The 12474-nt window shown below is 41.9% G+C and overlaps 1 protein-coding gene across 1 annotated transcript in view; it reads left to right on the forward strand.

The window, feature by feature from the left end:
- The window catches only part of wdhd1 (WD repeat and HMG-box DNA binding protein 1), a 33152-nt gene extending 23114 nt beyond the window's left edge, over window positions 1–10038 (forward strand). Inside the window, 8 exon segments of the mRNA XM_080729485.1 lie at window positions 711–937; window positions 1790–1929; window positions 2075–2131; window positions 2831–2862; window positions 3086–3256; window positions 5055–5209; window positions 5908–6043; window positions 9462–10038. Coding sequence (XP_080585611.1) covers window positions 711–937; window positions 1790–1929; window positions 2075–2131; window positions 2831–2862; window positions 3086–3256; window positions 5055–5209; window positions 5908–6043; window positions 9462–9638 — 1095 coding nt within the window. The 3' untranslated portion in view covers window positions 9639–10038.
- Window positions 10039–12474: the final 2436 nt, after the last annotated feature.

The raw sequence follows: 12474 nt of genomic DNA on the forward strand, positions 1-12474 counted from the left end.
TGACATGTTGGATACGGCACTAAATTCACACAGTGCAGCCTGAATGCAGCAGGTGCTCTGAGCCTTTGATTAGGCAGCGGTCCGTTATAGAGCGGTCATTATACGCCTATAATTCACCGCTGATTTCAGCGCTTGACCAATCAGAATCAAGCATTCAACCAAGCCGGGTAATAATACGCATTATTACTTTAACCATTATTTTATGCTTTAACTATTAAGAAATGGCAGCCCTACAAGCTCACAGCCGCGCTGCGAGCTTGTAGATCTGCCATTTTTGAAAAATCGTGAACATTTGTGCAAGTTAGTTCTATTCTATAATAGAAAAACGCGTGTTTCTACATGAGTGGTTCTCAAACTTCTTCATGTCAAGGACCACTAGAATTATACTGTACTGTATGTATTTGGCCATCAACCCCCGTCTCAAAATATTACGTATCTGGGACCCCCCCAGAAGCAAATATTTGAGTTCCAAATGTTCACTTTAAAAAAAAGATATATTCAAAGATTTTGAAATATTTATGTTTTTTCAAAAATAGCAGATCTACAAGCTCGCAGCGCGGCACTCGGTGCCGTGCTATGTATGTCTGCTATTTTTCTACAGCTAAAGTATAAAATAATTTCCGGTCTTAAGTCACTTGCTGCTTGCTCAGACGATCCAGATTGTTAACTAACTGTTCAGTGTTCCATCCTCCGCTCCTCTGTGCCTCCAGTTGTCCTGTAAGCTGGAGCGGGAGTTCCGCTGCGTGGAGCTGGCTGAGATGATGACCCAGAACGTGGTGACGCTGGCCATGCGCTACGCCTCGCGCTCCAGACGCATGGTCCTGGCGCAGCGCCTCAGCGAGATGGCCCTGGAGAAGTCCAACCAGCTGGAGGAGGAGGAAGGGCCCGACGAGCAGGAGGAGGAGCCCCAGTACACCCCCGCCCGGGTGAACTCTGGGTAAAGTTCAATGAACTTGGTCTTGATGAGGGATCAACATTTCTATCATCAATGCCTATGGGTTTTTGGTGCTAAAGCTGCTAACCGCTAACAGACAGTCTACAACTGTTCCACACCGGCTAGTCAACTTGTCTATTCCATATTCATCATTGAATTGACCATGAAACATTGATACACTTTTGTACGTGCATAACTATGAAGTGTATTCAAGCTGACATAACTATCATCATATTAGATTAGTTAGTTGATACTTAGTCAATTTAACATTTCACTCCAAACCTATTTGAAAAAAATAGCAGATCTACAAGCTCTCAACGCCTCGCAGTGTGAGGCGTTGAGAGCTTGTAGATCTGCTATTTTTGGCTAAAGTTCTCCTCAGAATAGGGATGCGAGGGTTCAAGTTGTTCATTTAAAAGAATTATCCTATTACACAAAGATTTGGAGGACCCCCTGTTGTAACTCTGAGGACCCCCTGTTGAAGACCCCTGTATTAAATGGTAAATAGTGCATTTATATAGCGCTTTTATCCAATGCACTTTACATAGATTGTGCATTACATTCACCCATTCACGCACATATTCATACACCGGTGGCGGAGGAAACCATGCAAGGCACCAACCTGCTCACCGGGAGCAATTAGGGGTTCAGAGTCTTTCCCAAGGACTATTCGACATTAACTCAGGGGGAGCCCGGATTCGAACTGGGAACCCTTCGGGAACCCTTCGTGCTCTAATAACGGTTTCTCTACCCCTGAGCTATGCCGCCCCTATTAGAACAATGTACACATTTCTCCCTCTGTATAGGAAACCATCTGTTGCCACTTTCATGCATATTGACTTTTGTCCTGGACAGACGTGGTCAGAATGGAAGGAGCGCAGGCATCCATCACAACACCAAACACAACAATGAGGAAGAGTGTGAAGATGACATGGAGGACGAAGGACAGATGGAGACGGAGGAAGAGGAGGAGGAGGCTTCAGGAAGCAGGAAGCGTAAGTCGTAACGCCTGCACCTCTCTCTGTCCAACATCTCCAAATACAAATTAATCTTCTGTTGTTTTATGCTGTGCTGCATTGTATGTCCATGTTTTTATTACATTTTCTTATTCTGATATTTTCTCTCAACCATGTACTGTAGGTCTGAATCCATTTGCAAAAGGAGCAGTGTCACCTGAAAAGCCAGTCCTGAAACCCAGTGAGTAAACGTTGGCTCACCAGCTGACCGTGTCTGCGTAGAGCAGGGGAACGTTTTCAGGCCAAGGACCCCTTAGTTGAGAGAGAGATAAAGCAGGGACCCTCCACAACCTTAGCATAGATTCCATACAGTTTTATAAATTCTATCACTCAAATATTTGGAGGACCCCCTGTAGTAACTCTGAGGACCCCCTAGGGGTCCCGGGCCCCCTGTTGAAGACCCATGGCCTAGAGTACATCTTCACAACACATCTTCACCACCACAGAAAATCAAAGCTGTCATTAAAGGCCGCAAAGAATAGTTTGTTTATTTAATATAATATCACATTTATATTAGTCTAACCTAACGCGGACAGTCTATGCTGGCAGATGGGCGGGGTTACACAACCCAGCGAATCTCACCGGGAGTCTCTGGCCAATAGCATGTGTTCTCCCCCCACTCCCCTCTGCTCAGCGCAGAGAACGCTGCTGCGTCATGACGTCAACAAATTCGGTGCGACGCCCCTCTGCACTCTGATTGGTTAGGGAAATTCTACACTTCCTACATCAGTGATTTTAACGCGATAGCCCAGGCTTTATTTCTCTACCGATCGCCAAATAAAGGCTGGGTTTCCGAGGCTACATTTATATTGATGTATTGTGAATTAATTTGTGCTCGTGAAGTAAAAAAAAAATGTGTTAATGTTTATTTGTTTTGCAGTCAGCAAAGAGGGACGGGTGAATCCTTTCAAGGTGAGTCATATTTAATGTTCAAGGGGGGGGGGGGGGGGTTGAATGGCTTCTCTATTTTAAAGAAAACAAAACAAGACTGGGTCCAATAAAGGCTTGGGTCTTTGACGTATTGACGTCAGTCTTCCCTCAGTTACACACATATACATAGAAGGCTAGCCTCTCATGTAGTCATGCCATATAAAAACAAATGTTTCTGAATGTAATGTAATGTTTGTGTGTGCAGGTTTCGGGCTCAGGGAGGGCCTCTCCTTCGTGTGGTCAGCCTGGTCCCAGAGTGACCAATGTCCTGGACAGCATGACATCCGTCAGGAGGTCTGTTCCTCTCAGCAGCGCTGCAGGAAAGCAGAGCAAAACCCCCGTCCTGAAACCCCTGGCACCCAAATCCAAGACAAAGGTAGGACTTTGAGTCTCTCAAGCACCATTCTCAGAGTTAAATGAACACTAAGGATCTTACAGTGCACACACACACACACACACACACACACACACACACACACCAGAAGTAGGAATGGGCATTATTTGGCCTTTTTTCTTTCTTTTGTTTTTCTAAATGTGTAGCGTTGGCTTCTGAAAAACAGTACAGATTGAACGGTCGTTTAACACCGTGTTTCTCAAACTTTCACATTTCAAGGTCTCCCTTTAACTCTGACAGTGTACAAATGGAACCAAATGAGGGTTCATTTGGTTCCATTTGTACACTGTCAGAGTTACAGACTTGTATGGGTCAATTTAGACCCCCCTAACGGAACCCACAGAGTCCCTGGAATACACTTTGAGAACTGCTGGTTTAACACTACTAGAGTATTGTGAAAACACAATTATATACAATATTTTAATAATGTATTATTTATTCGTTATTTTTGTGTACATGGTTAAAGTTGCAATCCATAACTGTTGTGTCCCATCTGGGAGACAGGGAGACCACTTAGTTCCCTCATTCCTATATAAATCACATTAAAACATGACATTGGGCTGGGCCCAGCCAATAACTAACTGGATATCATATCGACCACATAGTCTTATTTACTGTGAAATGTACTATTGCAGTACAATTGGTCTCTTAGCAGAAGTTAGGAGTAAATAAGTACCATACACTTTTTTCTACCAACAACAACAACAGGTTAGTTAACGAATGAGACATGCAATGATAAGCATTGCGTCCTCTGTTGGATTCTGGTTGAAGACCTGTGTTGCAGCACTCACCTGTCTGTCTAGTCTACTGCCTAAATGACACCAAATCGCCTTTGTTACAGAGTTCTGTTGTAATGCAACAGAATAAGTGTGTAACTTCACTTTTAAAGGGTCGAGAGCGTTGATCAAACTAACTCACATAGATACAAGGTCAGACATCATCGTCATCCGGCACTAGGCAGAGGAGATTTGCTCGTCTGGCTGAGATGTGGGGGAGTTCTTGGTCAGGGAATATGGTTTCATAATTCCGTGCACCCTGTCGAGCCTGTCGAATAAGTTCCGCCAAAGATCCTTTCCCGGATGGGGTACTCATCATTCTATTCTCTTCACTGGAGATGTAATTATCAAGTGTAATAGCACTTCCTGCTAGGTCTTCGAGGTGTATAGGCTGTTCTTACGACGACTCTACTTTCTAATCCACTTTATTACTTATCTCTGTACTAGTAGCCGAACAAGACAACTTGGGTTTTTATAGCTCTTAAGTGTGACGCTTTCCTCATTGTGACATCATATTGTGTTGTCATGCAGCAATAAGGTAGTATTCCTTTTCTACAGCCTTAGTATTCTGTAAAGCAGGGGTCAGCCCAATGACCCCTTGGCTGAGAGAGATGAAGCAGGGACACCCACTACTAAACTTTGTTGCAGATTAAACTCTTTCATAGATTTCATAGTTAGCTGGATTCATGCTAATGTGTATTTTCAGACAGTTAAGGTTTTAAACCCTCAATATTTAGTCAACTTGACCATTGGCTCTGTACTTGGTCTGCTCTTTTTTTCCCTCTAGACGTTGTTGTGTAGCTCTTGTGTAGATTGACTATTTCTGGCTAATGTTCCCAATCACACAAATATTTTATGGACCCCCTGTAGTAACTCTGAGGTCCCGGACCCCCTGTTGAAGACCCCTGCTGTAACCTCTCTGTGTGGATTTGGATTATTTGGATATAGCGCTACAATCAGTCTGATTGTATACTGCTCAACTCAACTTTACTTGTCTCCTCCAGACTCAGTCCACACTGCTACACATGACGGCGTCTAAGATTGGCCCCAAGGCGGCCAATAAGAAGCCTCGGGAGAACTCTGAACTGCCTGTGGATACGCCGAAGCAAGCAGAGGTCCCGCCTACTGCCCCGACAGCAGATAACAGTGAGAACAGAAAGTAAGTCATTATTAGCTGACACAAGAATATGATCAGAAAATGACGCTCCGTCGTTCATAGGCCTGTCACAATTATTACATAGTGTCTAATCGCAATTATTTGACATAATCGCAATTATTTGACATAATCGCAATTATTTTGTCATAATCGCCATAATCGTTTCCATGTTGAAAAATGATCATATATTTTCAAACATTTTCAAAAATAGTGGAAATAGCCGATCTACGAGCTCACAACGCGCCGAGAATGCGACGCGTTGTGAGCTCAATGTTCTTTTTTTAAGTATAAAGTTGTCAGTCAAATATGTCAGTCATTCCTTTGTATATTTAGGTTATATCTCATATCTACCATGTGCAACTTCAAAGCCTACAAGCCAAACAGAAATGTAATTGTCAACGACAAACACACAATTAAATCGTTAATCGCAATTATTTGAGTGACAATTAATCGTCATGTAAAAATGTCATAATCATCATGATAGCCCTAGTCACGATTATGACTGCCCTAGTCGGTCATTCTAATCGTGTGTGTGTGTGTGTGTGTGTGTGTGTGTGTGTGTGTGTGTGTGTGTGTGTGTGTGTGTGTGTGTGTGTGTGTGTGTGTGTGTGTGTGTGTGTGTGTGTGTGTGTGTGTGTGTGTGTGTGTGTGTGTGTGTGTGTGTGTGTGTGTGTGTGTGTGTGTGTGTGTGTGTGTGTCAGGCCAAAGACAGGCTTCCAGCTGTGGCTGGAGGAGAACAGGAAGAGCATCACAGCTGACCAGCCTGACCTGGAGGAGACCGACATCATTAAGGAAGCCATGAGTCGCTTCAGAACGCTGTCAGCAGAGGACCGACTGGTACGCAACACATCTTAACCTCCTCAAACACGTTTACTGTAGACCGGGAGCGCATTATTATTTTATGCTTTCGCTATTGAAAAACAGCAGATATAAAGCTCGCAGCGCGGCACTCGAGCTTGTAGATCTGCTATTTTTGAAAAAATCTTGTCTTTTTATATTATTTTAGGTTTTGGAAAGACGCATGTTTCTATGACATCAGTGTGGTTCTCAAACCTTTTCATGTCTTGTCAACCCCATCTCAAAATAGTATGTACCAGAAGCAAATATTTGAGTTACAAATGTTCTTCAAAGAAATATTTTGTCTAATATTTGCACAAGTTTTCATGATTTTTCAAAAATAGCAGATCTACAAGCTTGCAGCACGGCTATTTTTCAATAGTTAACGCATAAAATAATGGTTAAAGTGGTTAAAATCTAGAGTGACACGGATGCAGGTCTAAATGGGTTATTAAACCCCAGAATGGAAAGAATCCTAATGATGATACCCATCATCCCTATGAGACAGGGGTTGTGTTTGTGATATACAGTATGAAGCAACATCTGGTACCATATCCAGCAAAGATGATTGGCTTGGCCCAGCTGATGGATGGTACAGACCTGCTCTGTCCTAACCATCAGCTGTGTGTGTGTGGGGGGGGGGGGGCATTGATTTAATGATAATGGGGGGCATTGATTTAATGATAATGGCGTGTGTGTGTGTGTGAGGAAGGGAGAGAAAGAGAATATTGAGGTTTGGAAAAGTAACGATTCAAGTGATGTCATTTATTTTGGGCTGCCTAACCTTCCTTGTGAGCAACCGACAGTTTTAGGTTAAAAAATATATATATATGAAACTTTTAAGAAATTCTGCCAGATTGCCTTACTGCAAAAGAATGGCCACTGTCTCGGGGGGATAAAAGTCACTTTGATTTAACTGTGAGCACGAGAGAATACTCATTACACACTTACACGTACTGTATGTAGTACCCCTTTATGGATAAAGAGACTACTGTGTACTTAGTTAGCTTTGATGGTAACAGAATCGATCAGTCACAAATCTCACCTACAGTAAATTCTCAGCTGAACATTGATACTGGTCGGACCATGGCCAACAAAATGTGAACCTTGTCCTTGGGTATTTTAATCAATGATTATTCAAACATTAACAGTCCTCTGACACTACTGCCGTCCACTCTGACCAACCTCCTTATGAAATAATACTCTAAAATAGTGCTGAGCAATCTATCTACATTGTATCGATATAGTGGTATTAAGCTAGTAGAGATGTCTGATTATATATTAACTGTTTTACTGCTACGGACGTTCCCGATCGCCCCAATTCTCTGTGTCGCGCCGGGCCAATACGGCCGTTCGTTCGTTTACCTTGTTGATGTCCGTAAGCTGATGAGGGGTCGCGCCGCCGTGTACTGTAATCACATCGCCCGCAGTGATGGTCTTAAAAATCCCTTATGCGTTAACATCAACGGAGACCAATTCTCTTCCGTGTTGATTTCTCTGGCCTTGTGGCTCTGTGGCCAGTGACTGGTCTAAATGGATGGCAACACATAACGGCCAAATTCACATTAATTCTTGCACGCCCTCTGCTGCCTGGTCTGCCAAAGTGCATGTTGCACAATCAAAAAAAATAATAATAATAATAAATAAATAAATGTCTATCTATCTACTATAACGTCGCAAAGGTAAGCCGCTTTTTGATGGCACCAGACCCAAAAAATAAATAAAACATCTGGCAGTAAGAGTTAACATAAAATGTATATATCGGACAATATCAGTATCGTTTTTTATTTATTAGTTCAACTGCTAGGCATTTATGAATGCTTGTTTGATTATTTATATATTTTATCTTAATTTCATTAGACATTAGAGTAAATCAATGAACACTTGATCTACTCTATAACGTCACACATAATCAATCATGATAACCTCTAATCTACGACAGACCTTAGGTGTTGGATGTCTTACATGACCGCTCAGTTCAGCACTGGGCCATGAGTCCTACAGTAGCTACCTGGTTCTAAGGGGTCCACCAGGGGGTCCAAATGGACCCTTACACAGTAGGTTAACACTGAGGATTTTACATTGATAGATTATTTGGGCATCATAAAATATCTGGTACTTTATCAAATGAGAGTCCTTGAATAAATGAATGAATGAATGAATGAATAGGTTTTATTATGATTCAGCAAGACAGTTAGACATACAGAATAATAGTCATCAGATATATTTTGACCAAAAAGGTACGGGCTGAAGCCGAAGCTTATTATGCCCACCTTGAGTAATATTTAAATGACCTTTCACAATAGAAAACCTAAACAAAAGAGCAAAGAAAAAGAAAACTAAATATCATATAATATCACTATCCTACGGTAGCTTGTGGGATATATTCTGCATGGGGTTAATAATCACAGACGGGGTTCAGATGCAGGTGTTGAGGTACAGTAGGTGGTGGGTGGGCATTATGAGGCCTGAGTGGAGGCTCAGGTCCTGCTGGCTGTTGCCAATCAGTCGTCACGCCGACCACTGATGATTCATCCCAGCTCCTTACAGACCAGCGTCGTCTTTTGTCTGGGCTCGGGGGAGGATGAGAGCCCGCAGGCCAAACGCAGGGATGGAGCCTGTCAATAGTGATTATACATGACAGGATGCAATTTACAACTGCATGGCTGAGCCAGTGTGTGTGTGTGCATGTGTGTTTGTGTTTGGCCATGGTGTGGGCGTCGGGTGAGCAGGTCGGCACAGTAGAACATCGGCCATCTTGCCTTTTTGTTCTTTCTTTTTTCTAACGAATGTAGATCTGAGGACCCGATTCTATAAATGTATTTTAAATCCTAACATTTTTCTGAAAAACGTATGTTGCTATATCAGTGGTTCTCAAACTTAAATAAAGGATCCCAGAATTATATTTTGCCACGACCCCCATCTAAAAATACTTTCTTCCAGGGACCCCCAGAAGCAAAGATTTGAGTTAACAAATGTTCACTTTCAAAAGATCTATATTCAAGGTTATGGGAAAAATGGACTGTGTACAAGACCCAACAAGATGACGCCACCAATAATTGACTTTGAAATGGACTGAATTATGACAAGTGAAATGATGTAAAAATGTAAACCCTGCATTGAATGTACATGTGCTAATTTGCAAATCAAATTTAAGTAAAAAAAAAAAGAAAAAGATTTGCCCAAACTTTAATGATTTTTCTAAAATAGCAGATCTACAAGCTCATCATAGCACGGCACTCGTTCTATGAGCTTGTATATCTGCTATTTTTGAATAGCTAAAGTATAAAATTATGGTTACAGTGGTTATAATCTAAAATGACACGGATGCGTTCCAGGTCTGTTTGTTGGTCGTCCTGAATCTGATTCCGACCATGACGTGAATCTCTTTTATTCTGTCCTCCGCTTTGTCCTTTAGGCATTTACAGAGAGAGCCAAAGGTCAGGCCGGAGATACTGATTTGAAGAAAAGAAAGAGGGATGGAGGTGCAGAGAGCGATAACATGGGGGTGGAAACGGACGAAAGTAATGCCAAGAAGAAGAAGCCGTTGGATACCTCAGCCAAGCTTTCGGCGTTTGCGTTCAACAAAAGCTAATGTTTGATCATGACACCGTGTAACATCATTTAACGCTGAGTGTACACAATACTCATGTAAATAAATGGACCCATAACGGTCCATTACGTTACAATTTTGAGAGGGGACCGAATGTTTCTTCTAGTTCTACAAACTGCAGATTTGGTTCTATCCAGGGGAGGGGAGGGGGGTTGCTGTAGACAAGTTATTTGTTTTCCAATATGCTGTTTGGGCTTGGAGGCATTTGAATTTGATCTGAACGAGTCTCACAACAGAAAGGAAAGCACTTAGCATGAAAAACTGATACGAAACCTTGACAAACTTATTTGGGGACCATATGGGGAATGCTGCGTGTATTTTTCGCAGCCGGTTTCTTTGAACCATTTTATACTTTCCCTTTGTACTGTATTGTAAGTGTAAAATAAATGTAATTATATACGAAGCTTGTTTCTGTTTTGTTGTGTGGAACACATGGTACGGTCTAGCATGTGTGATGTGTGGAGAAGATGTGTGTACGGTACCTACAGTAAGTAAGTAAGTAAGCCATGCTGAGCCATGAGGCCCATAAGGCAGGAGCTTATCTCCTGTTTCTGTAGTGTGAGACAGCTTGATGTACAAGTACACCCCCTGGACATGACACTAGTATGTCACAGGGACTTTATCCCCAATCCAACCCTTGATGCTGAGTGCCAAGCGGGGAGGCATTGGGTCCCATTTTTCAGTCTTTGTAATGACCTGGCTGGGGATCGAACCCTGACCTCCCAGTCTCAGGGTGGACACACTAACCACAAGGCCACTGATCTGGTTTGTACCTACAGTAGTTCTTTTTTAAACTTTATGAGAAACAAAACGAGACCACAGTGAGAGGCCCACTCACAGATGGCAGTAGTTGCAAACTTGCTGAGTAATATTATGGAGTATCTCGGTTGGGCTTGGGATACTGTTGGGTTCTTGTGCATTCTGACAGCAGGCCAAGGATCTCGATTCTCGAATACCTTTTTAACAATAGTTGAAAATCTATACTCGCAGAACAACAAGGCCATGTTTGATTAAAACACAAATACATATTTGGTAACATGACAATATAACCCCAAATGCCAAATTACAAGAGTCCTTATGTCTGCACATAACTCAAACACCCAGGTGTGTAGACCAGAGCTTGTAGATCGGCTATTTTGGCAGAAGAATACAGAAACAAATCCGGTCCTACTAAGGCGCTGTTCACACAATGCTGTTTACTAGAGACAATTATTTAGACACATTATTAGCTGTTTTCCTCAGACCGTTGTCGAGTAAACGTGGCCTAAGTCTATAAGGGTTTAAGTGGTTTGATAGATTAAATAAATAAATAAATATGGATCTATAAATCGATAACCAATTAGGACTCAGAGACAGCCAAAAGGACTATATCTTAAATTGTTGTATTTTGAAGAGCAGACAAGGAAGACGGTGAGCTACCATTCTAGTGGCAGCGTTCTATTCTCTCTCCTAAAATGGAGGTTCAACATACAGTATATAAGAGTTGGTTCCCATACAACAAGAAGACAGAGACACGTAGGGTGGCTCTCTGTATATTTCCATTAGCAGTGACATACTGTAAGCATGGAAACATGGCACTTCTGGGCGGAGGTGGCATGGCACAATATATACTGTATATTTATTGAATTCAAACAATAGATATTAACTACCACAATTATCCATCATGGTTAAGTATAGCGTGCATCTGCAAAGTGTACAGTACACATCAAAACAAGTATAGTATGTCTCAACACAGAAATGTAATGACAAGGAGCCTGAAGGCCTGTTTGAACAGGTGTAGATTTGTGCTCTACTATCTGCTAGTTGGGTTGGGTAGTACTGTGGGTGACCTTGGTCAAAGGTTCTCAATAGGTCCTTGAGGGGATTCCAGGGGCACCCTGCAGTTAAGTTTGTCAATATGTTATTTTAAGATCATGCACGCTTAATGTAAAGCCCAAACCACATGCAACTACTTGCAACCATTATCCCCATGGAAGTTGCAAGGAGTTGCATGGCGAGTCATCGGTGTGGTTTGAGCTTAAGCCCTTGCATTGCTTATTTAGTAGCCTAAAGGCTATTCCTGGGGTTGAATTTTGAATTGCTCAGTTGCAAATGAGAATTGGGCTAATATGCTGATTGATTTGTCTGCTTAGTGTATGTATTCTTTCCTATTTTTATTAAAGTAAATGTTGAACTAAGAAAAGCATCAATAACCACTAAAGCCTTATTTTATTTTTATTTTATTTTTTAAAGACCTATCTACAAGCATGTAGCAACCTTCATCCCACATACATGTGGCATCCCTCAAGGATCAATTTTAAGAACTACATAATTTGTTCTGTGGATGATTAGGTCATCCCAGAAACTCCTTTCAGTTCCCCAAACACACCTCAAAACCATAGCCGCACCTACACTTTGGAATAATCTCTCATTCCACATTAAGGTGCTTTTAACACAGTTTGAGGTCATTATATGTTGTTGTTATAGGCTGTATTATCCTATTGTAAATGGACCACTAAAGACTTGATTGTATCTTGGAAAGCACTTTGGGTCAACTGCTGGTGCCATATAAATAAGCGAGTGAGCTTGTAGATCTGCTATTTCTGAAGATGTTTGAAATCCTTTTTCTTTTTCTTTTTTTGTCCTAAAATATAGAGCCGCCAACCAGGGGTGAAAACGGTTAAAATGGTTCCAGATTTAAACATGCTCTCCATCTGATCTGGCCTTTTTCTCCACTCCACTGTGAGTCACTCAGCTGAACGTGACGTAGCCTACTACAGGCAGCCGACCAATGGGGATCCTCGCGGATTATTGTGGGTTTATTATAAAGACAGGAGGA

This window comes from Nannobrachium achirus, assembly GCF_963921795.1.
Source record: "Nannobrachium achirus genome assembly, chromosome: 7".
Taxonomy (NCBI): Eukaryota; Metazoa; Chordata; class Actinopteri; order Myctophiformes; family Myctophidae; genus Nannobrachium; species Nannobrachium achirus.